This window comes from Phocoena phocoena, chromosome 11 (assembly GCF_963924675.1).
Source record: "Phocoena phocoena chromosome 11, mPhoPho1.1, whole genome shotgun sequence".
Lineage (NCBI taxonomy): Eukaryota > Metazoa > Chordata > Mammalia > Artiodactyla > Phocoenidae > Phocoena > Phocoena phocoena.
In genome coordinates, this window is record NC_089229.1 from 63,552,144 (window position 1) to 63,573,505 (window position 21,362).

At 38.8% G+C, this 21,362-nt stretch overlaps 2 protein-coding genes across 2 annotated transcripts in view; one reads left to right on the forward strand and one right to left on the reverse strand.

Moving 5' to 3' along the window:
* The window catches only part of SPATS2 (spermatogenesis associated serine rich 2), a 76,113-nt gene extending 75,454 nt beyond the window's left edge, over nt 1-659 (reverse strand). Inside the window, exon 1 of the mRNA XM_065887580.1 lies at nt 387-659. Coding sequence (XP_065743652.1) covers nt 387-411 — 25 coding nt within the window. The 5' untranslated portion in view covers nt 412-659. The remainder of the gene's footprint in view (nt 1-386) is intronic.
* Nucleotides 660-9,230: 8,571 nt separating this feature from the next.
* Nucleotides 9,231-9,756, forward strand: LOC136131394 (protein ripply3-like). The gene is made up of 2 exons (XM_065888176.1): nt 9,231-9,446; nt 9,574-9,756. Exons 1-2 carry the CDS (start codon nt 9,231-9,233, stop codon nt 9,754-9,756), a joined length of 399 nt encoding a protein of 132 aa, XP_065744248.1.
* The last annotated feature ends 11,606 nt before the right edge of the window (nt 9,757-21,362 follow it).

The window sequence follows — 21,362 nt, forward strand, 5'->3', positions numbered from 1 at the left end:
TCTCCTACCCCTTATAACATATGTTCACTCTCCAAAAAGTGCACTTTCAAGATGCATTTGGCTTTCCTAAAAGTATATTAATAAGTTTATAAGAGTAGAAAAGCAATTGTTATATGAATTAATTCACAAACTAGTAACACAAAAAGCTATAATCTAATATCCACAAATCCTTAGGTAGTTAAAGGCACAACAGATAAAGCTGTGAATGTTCCATACTCTTCTAAAATTAATTGTGCAGTCATGACAGAAAGATAAGTTATAACTATCAGTAGTGTTGCACTAGGTGAGGAAAAGCATGACATCACTCAAAACTATGTACAGATAGAAATGGTGATCATTACTCCACAACTATGCTTTTAACAATTTATGCCCACATGGAATCTTACCCTTCTGGTTTTGCTTCCTAGACATTTCAGGTTTTTTTAATCTCAAAAAATACAGAAGAAAAGTATCCTTTTGCCTTGTCTTGGTTCTGATTGTAGTGATCTCTGATTTAAAAACAGGCAACAGAAGGCTGTAGTTGGAGGTGATAAATATAAAAATCCTGATTATTCAAAATTCTGTTCACTAGCTGTCGATCTCCTTTTCTTCTCTCGTATCAACTTCTTGTCAGGAAATATCATTGCAGACATTCATGTCTCTTTTTCCAGGGAGATTCTGGGGGGAAAACACACAAACACATATTCACTATTACAGTAACAGCTGTACAAAATTTCTAAGAGATATCCACAGACTTTATTTTATACTTTTTCTAAATGAAACTAGTTACTAAAAGAAAGTACTCTAGAAAGAATATAGTTATAAAAAGCAATATTTTAATTAACACAAAATTTTAAATCAACTATACTTCAATTAAAAAAAATAAGAAATCACTGTAAACCTTTAAAAAAAAGCAATATTTTGCTCTTTAAGAAACATTAATCTTAGAATCAAACCAACTTCTTAGTTCAGAAAGCATGTTTTCTTATTCTTCTTAGCTTGTATCTAACTCAAAATCTTATCCCCAACCTAAGTGTCCATAAAAAGGAACGTAACAGGTGGATGGACCTAGAGTCTGTCATACAGAGTGAAGTAAGTCAGAAAGAGAAAACAAATACCGTATGCTAATACACATATTTTGAGTCTAAAAAAATGGTACTGATGAACCTAGTGGCAGGGCAGGAATAAAGACGCAGATGTAGAGAATGGACTTGAGGACGTGGAGGGGGGAAGGGGAAGCTGGGACAAAGTGCGAGAGTAGCACTGACATATACACACTACCAAATGTAAAATAGATAGCTAGTGGGAAGCAGCCGCATAGCACAGGGAGATCAGCTCGATGCTCTGTGACCACCTAGAGGGGTGGGACAGGGAGGGTGGGAGGGAGACGCAAGAGGGAGGGGACATGGGGATATATGTATACTTATGGCTGACTCACTTCGTTGTACAGCAGAAACTAACACAACATTGTAAAGCAATTATACTCCAATAAAGATATTAAAAAAATCTTATCCCCATCTCTGCCTCACAGACTAAAGTAATTACTTCTTATCATTCCCTAAGATCTCTCTTACCACCTGCTCTTCCTGTCCAAATCAAGGGTCTTTTCTCTTCTTCTAGAATTTCCTTTATCTAACCGCTCCTCAAGTTTCCCAGCTCACGTATAGTTGCAAGACACTTGGGGTGGGGAGGGGGTGAGTGGGGAGGGGAGAGGATAAGGGGAATTTAATTTGATAAGAAAAACTGAAACATCAAAATTTGGATTAGTCAATACTACAGAAAGCTTTTATAAGTTGCAAAGATACAAATGCTTTTTTTTCCATATTACTGAACATTTAAAAAATACATGTCCAGGGACTTCCCTGGTGGCGCAGTGGTTAAGAATCCGCCTGCCAATGAAGGGGACACGGGTTTGAGCCCTGGTCTGCGAAGCTCCCACATGCCACGGAGCAACTAAGTCCACGTGCCACAACTACGGAGCCTGCGCTCTAGAGCCCACGAACCACAACTACTGAGCCCGTGTGCCCCAACTACTGAAGCCCATGTGCCTAGGGCCCATGCTCCACAACAAGAGAAGCCACCACAGTGAGAAGCCCACGCACCACAACTAAGAGTAGCCCCTGCTTGCTGCAACTAGAGAAAGCCTGTGTGCAGCAACGAAGACCCAACGCAGCCAAATAATAAATAAATAAATAAAAATACATGTCCAAGATTTCTGGGTAAAGAAAGCATGAGGAGGATCACAGAACTCTTATACCTGGACACCTGACAGGATAAACATTTTAAAAAATGCAACCCAAGAAGGAAATGAGAGTGACCTTATATGAAATACTTTCCAATGTGGAAGGAGGAGAATGAAAGGGATAGTCATGGGTAAGTTTAAAAAAAAAAAATCCATCAGGAGTAAGAGCCTCTTAGGGAATTCCCTGGTGGTCCAGTGGTTAGGACTCCGTGCTTTCACTGCCATGGGCCCGGGTTCGATCATTGATCGGGGAACTGAGATCCCACAAGCTGCAAAGTGTGGAAAAAGAAAACAAAACTGTATAAACCACTATGGGACCTCAGGAAAAGGAGGCTGAACCTCTGGGGCTTGCCATCTTCCAGGGCATTAAGCTACATTGGGAGGAGAATCTGCCAAAGCTTATGTTAATACATGGAATTTACCACTGGATAAAGTAGGCCTGATAGAAAACATTTTATGAGACTTTAGAAAAAAGAACAGAATTCAAATCACCAAAAATGATTAAACTCTTCAATGGCAAGCTCTTCTCTACCTTCATGCCCTTAGCTTGAAAAGAGGATGAAAGCAACAATGAACCACTAACCATAGTTGATAAGCAAGATTGGGTGGGGATAGGTCTCAAATTAGGTGGGAAACATATCAAGGATATTTCAACGATCTCTCTCAAATAAAAGGTATAAACGGAGCTGTTCCACATAAAATATAAAGAAGATCAATAAAAATGACACAGCAACTATCAAATCTCCAATAACAAAAGAGAAAGACAATGAGAGAGAAAAAATTACTACGCAGATGAAGAACCCAACCTGGAAAACAATCTAATCCCACAAAACCAAAAGCAGATTCTCCCTTGAATACTTATTTGAATACTTCAAATAAGAATGTAGAGGGCTTTGGGCTTCCCTGGTGGTGCAGTGGTTGAGAGTCCACCTGCTGATGCAGGGGATGCGGGTTTGTGCCCCGGTTCGGGAAGACCCCACATGCCGCGGAGCGGCTAGGCCCGTGAGCCATGGCCACTGAGCCTGTGCTCCACAACGGGAGAGGCCACAGCAGTGAGAGGCCTGTGTACAGCAAAAAAAAAAAAAAAAAAAAAAAGAATTTAGATACAGGGCTTCCTTGGTGGTGCAGTGGTTAAGAATCTGCCTGGCAATGCTGGGGACATGGGTTTGAGCCCTGGTCCGGGAAGATCCCACATGCCACGGAGCAACTAAGTTCATGTGTCACAACTACTGAGCCTGCACTCTAGAGCCCGTGAGCCACAACTACTGAGCCCTCACGCCACAGCTGCTGAAGCCCGCATGCCTACAGCCTGTGCTCCACAACAAGAGAAGCCACCGCAATGAGAAGCCCTCACACCGCAAGGAAGAGTAGTCCCCACTCACCGCAACTAGAGAAAGCCCATGCACAGCAATGAAGACCCAACGCAGCCAAAATAAATAAATAAATAAAACAAATTAAAAAAAAGAATTTAGATACAATAAGAGCTAAGAAATAAATGAAAGAACGAAAAAGAATAAATAGAATGAAAAGAAAGATGTCTGCAAAGCTGAAGAAAACCTGAAAAACAAAACACCACAATTAAAGGTTCAATAAGATGTCAGAAACAGAAGAGATACAGAGAAAACAGAATGAACGGAGTGGAGAAAGGCTTTCAGAATTAAAAAAAACACAAACAAACAGATATTAAAGCAATTAGAAGATAATATTAGAACATAAAAATGATCCAATCTAAGGATAATTAGAATAAATATAGTAAACTCAAAAAACATAGGACTCAATAAAGGGAACAGAAAAAACATTCACAGATAATATACAGGAAAATTCCCTTAAAATAAGGGACCAGTATCATTCACTCCCCACTGCCAATCCATCAGAAGAAATCCTATCTGTTCTACCTTATGCATACACCAGAACTGGACCGCTTCTTACCATCTCCACTTGTTACCACCCTTATCTAAGCCACAATCATTTCTTACCTGCATCGCCATGATCAAGACTGTAATAGTCTCCTAACTGGCATCCTGAGCCTTCTATTCTGCCACTCTCTGGCTTCTATTTCACATAGCTGCTTTTAAAATTATAAGACATTATGTCCCAGCTCCACTGTTCAAAGCCCTTCAACAGCTCCCCATTTCATTCAAGGTAAAAGCCAGAGCCCTTAGAGTGGCCTAAAAGGTCTTATCTGCTCTAACACCCTGTCCCCATCCTCGCTTTATCTCTCTGACCTCACGTCCTACTACTCTTCCTCTCAGGTACTCCACACCAGCCACACTGGCCTCCTTACTGTCCCTTTTATAACTTAGATATGTTCTCACCTTAAGGCCCTTAAGGTGTTGCCTCTGCCAGGAATGTTCTTCCCCTAGATGTCTACATGGATACTTCCTCACCTCCTTCAGGTCTTTTCTCAAATGTTACCTTCTCTGTGGTTATTCATGAGAAACTACTGAACTTGGGGTAAGAACAGAGAGAGTCTGTGGCATTATTGCCTAAAGCTACTCCCATCCCCAGAGGTCAGTGGGAAAGGTAGTTCTACCAAGGTGGCGAAAGCCATGAAAACCAGCAGCTTCACTGACAGAGAGAGCTGACTTGATTTAAAGCAAAGCACAGAAAAACCCCACGCCTATCCGCATTGTCAGTAAGAGTGTGCATTCTGGGTGGCAAATGAAAAAGCAAGACCAAGGGCTCAGCGAGCCTGAGGTTGCTGTCATAGTGCAAGCAATGGACCAGCAGACTAGACAGAAATTAAAAAAGGAAATCTGGAAACAAAACTTAAGGGACCTTGATAAATGCTCTACACATCTGCACTGGAGAGATTGGAAAGGGTCCACCAGGAGCCTGCATAAACAGGCAGAAAAGACACAAAAGGGCCCAGCAGAAAGTAAAAGTTAGGGCAGACTTTTAAACTGCCTGAACTTTGAAGGAGTTTCCCCAACACACACAATGATCAGCAGAGAGAGGAAGTCTTACTGGCTCAAGGTGTTTAGCACAATCTTTGACCGATCATTAACTGACCACTAAGCAATGTAGATACAGGTGTCACTCCAGGAAGCCAAACTTAGAAATTAAAACAGAAATTAAAAAAACAGAAACAAAACTGAGCAGATATCAGCAGTCACACACCAAGGAGAAAGATTCTACAGATTGAGTCCAGGCAAGTTACTTAAAAAACAACAATAATAACAGCAACAACAACCCTCAAAAGGGAAAAAAAATCAGAATCCAAAATTGCTACAACATATTATGTAAAATGTCCACAGTTTCAACAAAAATTTATGGGATGTAAAGATGCAAGAAAGTGTGACCCAAACTGAGAAGGGAAAAAAGACCCCATGTGATTGCAAACATCCCTGTGTAGGCTCAATGCCAGACTTAGCAAACACAGACATCAAAGTGCTTTAAAAGACTAAAGAAAATTATATGAACAATGCCTTAAACAGATAGAAAATCTCAACAAAAAGACAGAAATCATAAAAAAGGGCCAAATGGAACTCTAGAGTTGAATACTACAGCAGAATAAAAAATAAACCTAAAGAAAGAGCAATAGAAATTATCTAATCTGAAGAGAGAGAAAAGAATAAAGAAAAACAAACAGAGCCTTAAAGACCTGTGGAACAAGTGTACCAACATACACAAATTAGGAGTTCCAGAAGTGGAAAGAAAGGATAGAAAGTGACCAAAAACAACACAAACTGATTTTTTAAATTAATCTACACATTAAGAAGCTCAATGAACCACAACCACAAAAACACAGAAGTCCGTACCGAGACATGTAGTAAATCTGATGAAAGCCCCAAACTGAAAATCTTGGGAGTAGTAAGAAACAAACAACCCATCATTTACAGGGAAGCAAAGATATAACTAGTGGCTAACTTCTCATCAGAAACAAGGGAGGCTAGAAGGCAGCGAGATGACATATTCAAAATGCTGAAAGGAAATATTGTCAAGCAAGAATTCTGTATCCAGATAGCTAAACTGTCTTTCAGAAATGAAGGTGAAATAAAGACATCCCCAATAACTCAGAGAATCCACTGACACCAGCTGGTAGCTTAAATCTACACAGAGAAATGAAGAGCACTGGATAAAGTAAATATATGGGTAAATATAAAAGAATGCGTTTTAAAAATTTTATTCTCTCATACAGAGTGAAGTCAGAAAGAGAAAAACAAATATCTTATATTAACACATATATGTGGAATCTGAAAAAAACTGGTATAGATGATCTTAACTACAAAGCAGAAATAGAGACCCAGACGTAGAGAACAAACATATGGATACCAAGGGGCAAGTGGGGGCGGGGGGTTGGATGAATTGGGAAATTGAGGCTGACTATTGATAGTAGGTATGAAATAGATAAGTAATGAGAACGTACTGTATAGCACAGGGAACTCTACTCGATGCTCTGCAGTGACCTAAATGAGAAGGAAATCCAAAAGAGAGGGCATATATATATATATATATATATATATATATATACACACACACACGTATAGCTGATTCACTTCGCTGTACAGTATAAACTAACACAACACTGTAAAGCAACTACACTCCAATAAAAAAAGAATAAAAAAATTATTCTCTTAAATTATTTAAAAGACAAGATTGTATAAAGCAGTAATAACAACACTGTACTGTTGGGTTTATAACAAATATAGACGATATATATGACAATAACTGCACAAAGGAGGGGGAAAGACAAGCTATCTTATAGAATTAAACTAGTACTAATCTAAAGTAGACTTTGGGGACTTAACCTGGTGGCACAGTGGTTAAGAATCCGCCTGACAATGCAGGGGACACGGATTCGACCCCCGGTCCGGGAAGATCCCACATGCCTCAGAGCAACTAAGCTTGCGGGCCACAACTATTGAAACCTGCGTGCCTAGAGCCCGTGTTCCACAACAAGAGAAGCCACCACAATGAGAAGCCTGGGCGCCGCAACAAAGAGTAGCCCCCACTCGCCGCAACTAGAGAAAGCCCACATGCAGCAAATGAAGATCCAACGCGGCCAAAAACAAAAAACAAAACAAAACAGTATGGTATTGGCATAAAGACTGAATTTAGATGAATGGAATAGAATACAGAGCCCAGAAATAAACTGTCACATGTATGGTCAAATAATTTTTAACAAAGGCACCAAGACCACTCAATGGGGAAAGAATAGTCTCTCCAACAAATGATGCTTGGAAAACTGGATATCTACATGCAAAAGGATGAAGCTGGACCCATCGCTTACACCATATACAAAAGCCAACTCAAAATGGATTAAAGACCTAAACATAAGATCTAAAACTCCTAGAAGAAAACACAGAGGAAAAGCTTCATGACATTGAATTTGGCAATGATTTCTTGAATATGACACCAAAAGCACAGTTAAAAAAGCAAAAATAGACAAACAGGAACATGTGAAAATTAAAAACTTCTGTACATCAACGGAAATAATCAAGAGTGAAAAAGCAATCTATGGAATGGGAGAAAATATTTGTAAATCATTTAACTGATAAGAGGTTAATATCCAGTAGATATAAAGAACCCCTACAACTTAACAACAGAAAAATAAATGACCAACTTAAAAATGGGCAAAGAACTTGAACAGACATTCTCCAAAGGAGATATGCAAATGGCCAAAAAAGATGCTTAACATCACTCATCATTAGAGAAACACAAATCAAAACCACAATGAGATATCATCTCATACCCATTAGGATGGCTGCTACCAAAACCAACAACAACACAATAACACACACACACACAAAACAAAAACCCAGAAAATAAGTGTTGCTGAGGATGTGGAGAAATTGGAACTCTTGTGCACTATTGGTGGGAATATAAAATGGTGCAGCCACTACAGAAAATAATATGAAGCTTCCTCAAAATTTAAAAATAGAATGACCATAAGATGCAGCAATCCCACCTCTGGGTATATATCCAAAAGAAATGAAAGCAGGATGTAGAAGAAATATTTGCACGTCCATGTTCACTGTAGCACTATTTATCAATGTAATAGACAAGAGGTGGAAACAACCCAAATGTCCATTGATGGATGACTGGATAAACAATATGTGGCATATACATACAATGGAATATTATTTGGCCTTTAAAAAGGAAAGGCCTTTAAAAAAAAAAAAAAAAGGAAAGGCCTTTAAAAAGGAAATCTTGATACATGTCACGATGCAAATGAATGCTGAGGACATTATGCTAAATGAAGTTTCAGTCATAAAAAAGAAAAATATTGTAAGATTCCACTTACATGAGGTATCTAAAGTAGTGAAATTCATAGAAACAGAAAGTAGAATGGTGGATGCCAGGGGCTGTAGGGAGAGGGAAATGGGATATTGTGATTTCATAGGTACAGGCATACCTTGGAGATACTCCAGGTTCAGTTCCAGACCACCACAGTAAAGTGAACATCGCAATAAAGCAAGTCACAGAAATTTTTTTGGTTTCCCAGTGCATATAAAAGTTATGTTTACACTATACTGTAGTCTATTAAGTGTGCAATAGTATTATGTCTAAAAAAATGTACATACCTTAATTTAAAAATACTTTATTGCTAAAAGAATGTTAACTATCATCTGATAATGTAAGATTGCCACAAACCTTCAATTTGTAAAAAAAAAAAAAATGCAATTATCTGCGAAGTGTAATAACGTAGAACACAATAAAACAAAATATGCCTATAATTTCAGTACTGTTGTGTCTCAGGGAATAGGGTGGCCTGAGGAGAGGGAGAGAGACAGGGGAATGGCCAGTTGGTGGAGCAGTCAAAACACACACAACATTTATCCATTAAATCTGCCTCCCATATGGGCATGGTTTGTGGCGCTCCAAAACAATTACAGTCGTAACATCAAAAATCACTGATCACAGATCACCATAACAAATACAGTAGGGTGAGCGCCCTCGCCAGACTGGTTAAAGGCGCGGCCGGTAGTGAGCGCTGCTGGAGGGGCGCGGGCTCGAAGGGCACCATCAGACCTGAGGTGGCAGCCAGAGCCCGGGAGGCGCGGGGATGCGTCTGTCACTGCCCCGGGGAACGGTCCCCGGGGACCACCGCCACCTCAAGGGCCAAGAGCCAAACACCATGGAGACCTTGGATCCTGACCCCCCCAGGATGCTGAGCCCAGCAGAACTGGAAGCGAGATTTAAAATGCATGACTGGGGGGCTGTGTCCGACTCATCTTTCCATCTTGGGCTCCTTCACAGTGCTTGGGACATCATGACAACAGTAAGAGGAAGAGGAGCTTATCAAATACTGTTAAGCTCGAGCCTGGAGGGGACCAACAAACCTTTGGATCGAAGTGGGGGCCTTTGGGTCTCAGCAACCTGTAAGACTTTATTTACCTCCTTCTAAGCATCAAGAGTACCTGCAGAGTTCTGGGGTGAAGGTGCTGGCCAGTTTCCCTGTGCAAGCCACCATTCACCTCTATAGTGACGAGTCAGATTCAGATAAGGAGCAGAAAGAAAAACCCAGCCCTCTGACCTTCAGTGCCAGGAGGCAGAAGACAGCCCAGGAGGAAAGGGCAGAGACCGGCTGACAAACCCAGGACGGCAACCCGGAGTCCGTGGTGGCCTTGGTGGTAAGGGTCTGCTCCCCAACCCTGACTCTCCGGAGGATGCTGGGTGCCCTTCATCCCAATAAGTCTGTCTCTCCTACACCAGACCCACCTCACATGTGCCCTGCGGGACAGCCCTTGGGGACAGCCTCGCGAGAACACTTTGCCTTTCAACTGGGTATACAAGGACTTGACTTTCTCTGGCCAGCACCCCACTCTGGCAAAGACTCAGCTTTTACTCATCCTTCTACTTTGTGCCTCACTTATACCTTTGTGCCTCATTTATACCTTTGAGAAAGGATTCTAGGACCAAGAGGTTTGTGTCCACATGGGGTGTTATCAGGTGGGGCCAACTTTCAAAGCACGTTCAGCAATGTCACTGTGCTGATCCAAGGACAGATTAGTCCATATCGATTAATAACTCACCCACGCCTCTCACTTAACCTGAGACCCTTTATTTGGCTATTTCCACTTTTGTAAAAATGATTCAGATATTGTCCAAGGTTGATGTGGTGGCTTAGTGGCATTCTGAAAAAAAAAATTTATTTATGAAAAACACACAAACACACTGAATAATTTCCATAAAAGTAACAAAAATAAAAAGACAAGAATTTGGGTGGAGGGACCATTCTGGATAAAAACATATATGATTCTTGTCTAAGGGCTGTGTGTATGAATAGAGAGACAAGCTTTAACTCTTAGTTGGGGACTGCTTTGGGCTTATTACTTATTTTCAATCAAGGTACCTAATGTAATATTATTTTCAGCTTTTTATATTTTGATGACCAAATGAGTGTATTCGTCAAGGTTTTTTATTTAACTATTTTACATTTGGTTGTCTTCCCAGTTTCTACTTGAAATAAATATTTTGAGAGACAAAAAAACCCAAATACAGTAAAAATGAAAATGTTTGAAATATTGGGAGAATTCTCACAATGTGACACAGAGACAACAAAAGTGAGGAATGCTGCTGGAAAAATGGCACTGAGAGATTTGCTTAATGCAGGGTTGCCACGAAGCTTCAATTTGTAAAAAATGCAATATCTGCAAAGTACAATAAAGCAAAGTGCAATAAAATGAAGAGATGCCTGCAGAAATTTTCCATTTTACAAGACAAAAAATTTCTAGAGATCTGTTCAACAACTATGTAAATATACTTAACACTACTGACCTGTACATTTAAAAATGGCTAAGATGGTAAATTTTATATTACATATTTTAATTTTTTTCTTAATTTTCAGGAATATACTGATTTGGAAAAAAAAGAAAAAGAGATGAAAAATGTTAAATGTGGATGGATTAGCATAAATCCATCACTACTCATGGAAATCCAAGCCAAAGCACATGCTCCACTGAGGTTGAATATATAGCCTTAGTATAGATGCAGTATAGTGAGTGGATAAGTGAGGGCTTAAAAGCCAGACTGCCTGGGTTCCCATTCCAGCTTTACCGTCTCCTAGCTAAATGACTACAAGCAAGCTACTTACCTTCTCTGTGTCTCCATTTCTTTATCTGTAAGATGCAAATAATGCTAGCATCTTCCTCACAGGACTGTTATATGGTTTAAATGAGTTCATACAGATGTAGCACTTAAAAGAATGCCTGACACTTATTGACAACCAGTCAATAAACACTGGCTGATATTAACTGCAAGATGTGTCTCCTAAAACTAAAAGGTGTTAAGAATCATAGATTATACAAGTTACTTAACAAAAACTAATGGGAACTTTACCAAGACTACGGGTTACTAGCAGTAGGTCATAATTTCAGGTATTGTTAGAGCTTTAGAATGGCAACTCCATCAAATTTAGATGATGTATAATTAGGAAATCAGAATGATCCAAAGTACTCTAAAGATATAGCGGGTATAATTTTCAAGTCTTGGGGTATATAACTTTTCACACTGGCATGCATTATAAGGACCTGACAACACTAGCAAATAAAAGGTAAATTGGGCTATACACAAAGGTACCTGTAGTTATTTTAAATTGAAAATACAGATCGTTACAAAATGTACCTATGAATAGAACCAGGAAAAAAGGAAGGACAGATGAGGAAGGAAGGAAACATAAGAAAACTAAATGCTCATCTTCAATAATAGGACTGCCCCTAAAAAAATTAAAAAGTCAGTACAGCCATGCTATGAAGAAATATGGAGTTTAATACCAGAATAAATGGTCGTAATTACCCATGGACAGCTAGAATAGGAAATCGTGGGGGAGAGGGCAGAGAAAGCAAGACTTTTTTAAAAAAATTATTATAAGTTTTGTGATACTATTTGACTTCTTTTTCTTTTAATAAATTTATTTATTTTATTTATTTATTTATTTTTGTGGTACACAGCCCTCTCACTGTTGTGGCCTCTCCCGTTGTGGAACACAGGCTCTGGACGCGCAGCCTCAGCGGCCATGGCTCACGGGCCCAGCCGCTCCGCGGCATGTGGGATCTTCCCAGACCGGGGCACAAACCCATGTCCCCTGCATCGGCAGGCGGACTCTCAACCACTGCGCCACCAGGGAAGCCTCTATTTATTTTTCTTTTTGGCTGTGTTCGGTCTTCGTTGCTGCGCGCAGGCTTTCTCTAGTTGCAGTGAGCGGGGGCTACTCTTCGTTGTGGTGCATGGGCTTCTCATTGCGGTGGCTTCTCTTGCTGTGGAGCACGGGCTCTAGACATGCGGGCTTCAGCAGTTGCAGCACTTGGGCTCAGTAGTTGTGACTCAGAAGCTCTAGAGTGCAGGCTCAGTAGTTGTGGCGCACAGGCTTAGTTGCTCCGTGGCATGTGGGATCTTCCCGGACCAGGGCTCCAACCCGTGTCCCCTGCATTGACAGGCAGATTCTTAACCACTGCGCCACGAGGGAAGCCCACTATTTGACTTCTTATACCATGTACCGTCCAGTCCTCCATATCTGCAGTTTCTGCATTCTCGGATTCAACCAACCGAAATCAAAAATACTCAAGGGAAAAAAAATCCAAAAAGTTCCAAAAAGAAAAATTTGATTTTGCCACAAGCCAGCAACTATTTATATAACATTTACATTGTATTGGGTATTATAAGTAATCTAGAGATGATTTAAAATATACAGGAGGAAATGTTTAGGTTATATGCAAATACTATGCCATTTTATATAAAGGGACTAGAGCATCTGCAGATTTTGGTATCTGTGGGGGGTCTTGGAACCAATCCTCAGCAGATACTGAGGGAAGACTAGACGTTTATACTTAGATTAAAAAATACTTAGCCTATTTTATGCACTTTGAAACTACTAAAACACTGTTTTTTACCCTGACAAATGTCCAAAATGATTACACACACTGGTAGTAAGACTATGGAGAAAACAAGCTACCTCACATCTAAGTGAGAATGTAAATTTGTACAATACCTATGAAAAACAACTAGACAGTAGTTATCAAAATTTTAAATACAGGCACTTCCTTGGTGGCACAGTGGTTGAGAATCCGCCTGCCAATGCAGGGGACACGGGTTTGATCCCTGGTCCGGGAATATCCCACATACCATGGAACAACTAAGCCTATGCGCCACAACTGCTGACCCTGCACTCTAGAGCCCACGAGCCACAACTACTGAGCCCAAGAAGCCACAACTACTGAAGCCCATGCTCCACAACAAGAGAAGCCACCACAATGAGAAGCCCACGTGCCACAACGAAGCCTTGACCCCGCTCGTCACAACTAGAGAAAGCCTGGGCGTAGCAACGAAGACCCAACACAGCCAAAAATAAATAAATAAATAAATTTATACCAAAAAAATTTTTAAAATACATATACTATTTGACCCAGCAAAAGAATTTCTAGGAATTTACCCTACAAGCATATCTGCAAATACGTGGAAAGGAATGTTCAAGGTTATCAAATGAAACAACATTTATTAGAGCAAAAGATTGGAAACAACTTAATTGTCCATCAATGGAACACTAGCTTAATGAATTATGGTTTATTCATACAATGAGATACTATGCAAATGTTTTTGAGGAAAGAGAACGTTCTTTTATGTATTGATATGATATATTGTTAAATGAATATGATGGGGAGAATATATTTATACTATCATATATACATAAATATTATATATCTGGAAGGATAAACAAGAAACTAGCAACAGTGATGATCCGTTGAGGAATGGAAACTGAAAAAATAGGAAACTCAGGTAAGAAAGACTTTTCAATTGGCCTTTTTCTATTTTGCCATTGGAACCATACAAGCATCTTATCTAATCAAAAAAACTGTAATACTTTTTTTAAAAAAGATCCCTTCCTAGTAAATTAAACCAAAGCTGAAAACCCTCAGTTTAACCTAAATAACATTTGTTTCAACTTAGAAATCCAATCAACGGGTTCAAGAAATGTGTCAGTAAGAACCTACAAACACTAACTTCTAGATCTGCAGAACAACAACCAAAAACAAGAAAATGGGGAGTTCCAAATAAAAATATTTTTCCTGACTTTTAAAGGTTTGGGTTATGAGAAAGTAACCAAGAGTTCTTATTCCACAATATCATTTTTGCCAATAGTTATTCTCATTAACTTTATAAAGGAATATGAAAAAGGAGAAGAAAAAAAAGAAAAAGGAGAGAGACCCAAAGTAATACAATGATATATTCTAAAAAATAATTAGGAACAAAGGAGATGATTTCCCTAGGTCAAAAAGGTGAATGTGAGACATTTCCATAAGTCTGTTTTCTCAACAAAGTTTTTATTCATTGGCACTAACTTTCCAATCCATATGTCATTCTAACCCCAAAACTCCCATAATTATAAGGTCTGATCACCACAAATTTTATTTTGGAAAATGGAATTTTCATTTAGAAAAACCATTAAATTCCTTTTTTAAAATATAAACCTTGAATTGGAACAACACAGAATTGGAAATTGGAATAAAATAGAATTTCTGGAAATTTAAAATACATTCTAAGTGGAAAATCAGAAACCATGTGATAGCACAACTCCTCTTACTACTATTAAAAGGCACAGGACCCTCCAAATTGCTTAACATTAGTCATCAGTGGCAGCTGTAAGCGTGGGAGTAGAGGGGGCTCAAAAGGAGCAGAGCAGGAATACATACAAGTCTGTCTTTTCCTATTTCACTGCTAGCTGTGTGGTGAGTTGTCTGTACCCTCCTCCTCATGCAGGTGGCTGTAACCCAAGCCCAATCAAGCCAAATTATCCTCAGCTGTATAAATTCTTCAATAATGGTTTTAAACAATACTGATCATTTAATCCTCACCCCCTCCACACACATATAAACTCCATTCCTCCCATCTCCCCAAAGCACAGATGCACAAACAGCACAAGGGAATGGAGGCAGCTATTAGGCAAAAACAAAATAAGGCAATTAAGAGCTATATTCACTGATTATAATCCATAAAGGGAAATTTCACGCAAATAGAAAAAGTGATTTCTAATACACCTTCTAACTTGAAAAAATTATTAACTGATCAATTAATAAGTATTTAAGATAAATTACTATGTGCCAATACTTGACACATACTAAAATATGGATAAACCTTGAGGACATTATGCTTAGTGAAATAAGCCCGTCACAAAAAAGACAAATACTGTATGATTCTACCTATATGAGGTACTTAGAGTAGTCAAATTCATAGAGACAAAGTTGCCAGGTGCTGTGGGGTAGGAGAATGAGGAATTATTGTTTAATGGTACAGAGTTTCAATCTGGGGAGATGAAAAAGTTCTGGAGATGAACGGTAGTGACAGTTGTACAACAATGTGAATGTACTTAACATCACTGAACTGTACACTTTAAAATGGTTTAAATGGTCAAGTTTATGTTACGTGTATTTTACCATGATTTTTAAAAATTTTAATGCAATAAGAAAAAAAATTATGAAAGAAAAAATTGACTGCTTGACCCAGCAAGAAACTCCTAAAAGAAGAAGGGAAAAAGAAAAAAAAGCACGAAAGCACAAATATCAATATTATCAATATCAGGAATTTTTTTTTAAAGTATAGATCTTACAGACATTAAATACAAGACAAAAATAGAGACAACCTTATGTCAATACATTTGAAAACGCAGGTAACAAATTTCTTAAAAAACACGTTACCAAACACAGGCAAAAAATAGAAAATGTAAATAGTAACTATCTCTAAAAGTAACTGAGGTTATAATTTTAAATTCTCTCATAATGAAAAGGTTCTCATCTCTGATCTATTGATGATAGAGTATAAATTGGTATAACTTCTTTGGAATATAGGCATTATTTTGTAAACTAGAACATTTATCAATCCTATGACCCAGAGATTACATTCCTAAGTACCAAGAGAAATTCTTGCTCATGGCACACCAGAAAACATGTAGAATTCATAATAGTAAGAAATGGAAACAACCCAAATGTCATCAACAGGAAATGAATAAACTGTGATGAATCCACTAAATGAAGTATTATATGGCAGAGAAAACTGAGTCAACTATTACAACTGTACACAACAATATAGATAAATCTTAGCAACATAATGTAAAGCATTAAAAAAGAAAGAAAAGAAAATCAATTCCCAGATTGCATACACATATTCTTTAAAAAAAAAAAAAACTAAATACAACTAACACTAGACAATATATTATTTAGACACACACATACACCTGATAAAACTATTTTTTGAAAAGGCAATGGAAAGAGTAAAAAAAAAAAAAAATTAGAGTATTTACCTTGAAAGGCGAGAGGAGAACATGTAAGACTGTCAATATTCAATATTAAACTTCTCAGGTTAAATGGTGGGTTCATGAATATTCTATATGATATTTTTTAAAACCAAATACACGACATAAACAAAATGATAAAAATACATGGTAAAGTGTTTTTTTATAGGGCCATCGAGGGATGTGGAATAACTGATTCTCACACACTGCTAGTGGGAGTGTAAAAATCTATTTAGTAAAATCTACTAAGGCTGAACATAAGCATATCCTACAACCAGATGTCCTACTACTAAGTATATGCTCAACAAAATGCATGTATATGTGCACCAGAGACATGTACGAGAATGTTTATAGCAGCACTATTTTTAAGAGTCCAAAACTAGAAACAAATGTAGACATCTATCAATGACAGAATGGATAAATAAATTGTGGTATATTTACAGAACAGAATACTATATACCGCAATACAGAAAAAGAACGAGCTACTGACATAACGGATCAATTTCAAAACCAATGCTAATAGACATATATACACTACCATATGTAAAATGGATAGCTAGTAGGAAGCAGCCGCATAGCATAGGGAGATCAGCTCCATGCTTTGTGACCACCTAGAGGGGTAGGATTGGGAGGGTGGGAGGGAGACGCAAGAGGGAGGAGATATGGGGATATATGTATATGTATAGCTGATTCACTTTGTTATAAAGCAGAAACTAACACACCATTGTAAAGCAATTATACTCCAATAAAAATGTTAAAAAAAACACCAATGCTAAGAGAAAAATGTCAGATGCAAAAGAGTGTATGTTGTATGATTCCATTTATATGAGGTTCATACATAAGCCAAACTAATCGATAGTGATAGAGGTCACAATAGTAGTGGGAAAGAAACTGGGTCAGGGTACAGGAAGGCTTCTAGGATCCTGGTACTATTCTATTATCATGATCTGAGTATTTATTATACAGGTCTGTTCACTGTGAAAAAATTCATCTAGTTGTACCCTTAAGCATTTTGCATTTTACTTTATATATATTACATAAAACTTTAACAAAAAAGAAAATAAACTAAAGACATCCTTTTGCCTCTTAACGGCACAGTTTAACTGATACTCTTCATTCCCTCTGCCAGGCACTGACCAATATCCCTGGCTGAACACTGGCAGCTAACAGGTAACACTGACATTGGGGCATTCTGCTCCCCCTATACTATACTGAGTCTGATGTATTTGTTCTCAAATCTACTTAATTCCAGTTGTGTCCATAATTACAATTACATGATTGTAATGAAATACTAAATACATTAATGAACTACGAATGTAAGAAAAGTTGCTATTTCTTTGAGAACTAAGTTGAAGGCTCTGGAAGACTGAATATAAATCATTTGAAACACCGTCCTCGGGACTTCCCTGGTGGCACAGTGGATAAGACTCCGCGCTCACAATGCAGGGGGCCTCGGTTCGATCCCTGGTCAGGGAACTAGATCCCACATGCATGCTGCAACTTAAGAGTTCGCATGCCACAACTAAGGAGCCCACGTGCCGCAACTAAGACCCTGTGCAACCAAATATTAAAAAAAAAAAATATCCTCAACTTAAGTGTGGGTGAGACACATAAATAACCTTGGGGAAAAATTAGAAATCTAGGAGGAGTCTATACTCATTGCTTCAAGTCTTTAAGAGTTCTCACTCCACTTAGAAAAACTGTAATTGGAAGTTGTAAGCAATGCATCATGGGCTGCAATTAATGCCAAATGGATGAAGAACTCTCATCAGCAGACTCATAACATAATATATCAAAAGGTTGGTGAAGGGCTTCCCTGGTGGCGCAGTGGTTGAGAGTTCGCCTGCCGATGCAGGGGACACAGGTTCGTGCCCCGGTCCGGGAAGATCCCACATGCTGCGGAGCGGCTGGGCCCATGAGCCATGGCTGCTGAGCCTGCGCGTCCGGAGCCTGTTGCTCCGCAGCGGGAGAGGCCACAGCGGTGAGAGGCCCGCGTACCGCAAAAAAAAAAAAAAAAAAAAAAAAGGTTGGTGAACAAATGTACATTTATTTGTTTTAAGCAAAAATAAAATGCTTATGATATGTATGTATCATTTTGATATCTTGCTTTAACCAATTTTTTCAGTTAATAGTAAACTGTGTAAGATTGGATGGTACTGAATAAGAAGACTTCTACTATAATCCAAGAAAGCTTACTCTAATTACTTTTGGCAAACTAATACTATCTACTAGATAGATAAAGCTAAAATTTTAACTGTAGGGAATTCCCTGGATGTCCAGTGGTTAGGACTCCGCACTTTCACTGCAGGGGGTATGGGTTCCATCCCTAGTTGGGGAACTAAGATGCCACCAGATGTGTGGCCAAAAAAAAAAAAAAAATTAACTGTAAACAAGTCTACTTATTAAAACGGCAAAAGAGAAATCAAATTCACCAAAGCTGAGATGCTATATTTAAAAGAATATGTCAGGACTTCCCTGGTGGTCCAGTGGTAAAGAATCCACCTACCAATGCAGGGGACGGGGATTCAATCCCTGGTCCAGGAACTAAGGTCCCACATGCCATGTGCCGCAAACTACAGAGCCCACGTGCTCTGGAGTCCATGCACCGCAACTAGAGAGAGAAAACCCACACGCCACAACTAGAGAGAAGCCCACGCGCCGCAACAAAAGATCCCTCATGCCACAACTAAGACCCAACACAGCCAAAAATAAATTAAATAAATAAAATAAAAGAATACGCCTCTGGTGCTATATTAGCTATTATTGTTAACAAAATGGCAGCATAGTTACCCTATCTCAGCATAGTCTGGTTAATACAATAAAGGTCTTAGAAGAAGACAGTTGCTGAAAGGACTACCTGGGGCTCAAGGACCAAGGTCTGAGTATCACTGAACTGGAAAAACAATGGTCTGAGCGCTCTTGATAGAAGAAAACAGAAAAGATATTTTGCTAATAAATTTGCCTTGAGAGTTAAACTTTCTCTAAAACACAATAAGTAAAATTTCTTCCTGGAATCTGATACAAACCATGGGTTTCTGAAAAAAAACAATTCTTGTTATACATTAGCATCCAGTTAGACTGAATTCCGGCATAATGGTTTCTCACCAGAATTCTTTAAAAGCATTGATCGAAAGCATTAGAGAGCCCTCAGTGATAGTACTCTAAAGCTTCTCATTTCATTCATTATTCAACTAATATTCACTGAATGCCTACTACATTCTAAGCCTTGTGTGAGTCTGACTGGGAGGGTGCTGTTTCAGATTCAGGGGAAAATTATGGTATATCAGAATGCAGGGGTTTAATGAGAGCAGGTGGTGGAAAAGTGGCAGCCAAACCCCTTACCTATTCAACTGAGCAGTCTAACGATAAAGAAATGAACGAAACAGAGTATTAGCCAGAGTTCTAGCAAGGCCAAGCAAAAGGGGGTTTCCCCTCAAGGGTTTACCCCTTAAAAAGGAATGCTTTTTCAAAGAGGAGAAGGAAGGAACCCTCCTCCACTGTTGGTGGGAATGTAAATTGGTACAACCATCATGGAGAACAGTATGGAGATTCCTTTAAAAACTAAAAATTGAGCTACCATATGATCCTGCAATCCCACTCCTGGGCATATACCCAGAGACAACCATAACTCGAAAACATACATGCACCCCAATGTTCACTGCAGCACTATTTACAGTGGCCAGGACGTGGAAGCAACCTAAATGTCCATCGACAGAGGAATGGATAAAGAAGATGTGGTACATATACACAATAGAATATTACTCAGCCATAAAAAAAGAATGAAATAATGTCATTTGCAGCAACATGGATGGACCCAGAGACTGTCATACTGAGTGAAGTAACTCAGACAGAGAAAAACAAATATCATATGATATCACTTATACCTATATGTGGAATCTAAAAAAAAGGTACAAATGAACTTATTTACAAAACAGAAATAGAGTCACAGATGCAGAAAACAAACTTATGGTTACCAGGGGGGAAGTGGGGGGAGATTGGGATTGACATATACCCACTACTATATATAATACAGATAACTAATAAGGACCTACTGTATAGCACAAGGAACTCTTCTCAATACTCTGTAATGACCTTTATGGGAAAAGAATTTTAAAAAGAGTGGATGTATGTATATGTAAAAAAAAAAAAGAGGAGAAGGAAAAATCAAACATATTAATACTACAAAGAAGGGTTTCCTTGGTGGCTCAGTGGTTAAGAATCTGCCTGCCAATGCAGGGGACAATGGTTCGAGCCCTGGTCCGGGAAGATCCCACATGCCGCAGAGCAACTAAGCTCATGTGCCACAACTGCTGAGCCTGCGCTCTAGAGCCCTTGAGCCACAACTACTGAGCCCAAGTGCCACAACTACTGAAGCCCACATGCCTAGCGCCCGTGCCCCACAACAAGAGAAGCCACCGCAATGAGAAGCCGATGCACCACAACGAAGAGTAGCCCTCGCTCACCGCAAATAGAGAAAGCCCACGCGCAACAAAAAAGACCCAACGCAGTCTAAATAAATAAATAAAATTTTAAAAAATAAAAAATACTACAAAGAAGAGTAATACTTACAGAAGTAGAAAATAACCTAAAGGAGAGGTAATATCAAAGATAAAATTAACCTTACATTCAGATCCAATTAATCTTCCTTTGATGCCTAATATGTGCTAGGAAATGTACTAAGAAATTTCATACACATTATCTTATTTAATCCTCACAAAAACCTTGTGAGGTAAAAGAAACACACTTCTGAAACAAAAAACACAGAAAGATATACATCTCTGTATAGAGACAGAAGAGGGGAAGATGAGGAAGGTCATACCAAATGACTCCAATTATTTTAGTAATAGAAACAAGAGGAGAGAAAGCAGGGAAGCTTGAAGGCCTGAGAAGAAGAGATAAGAAAACTAATACTTA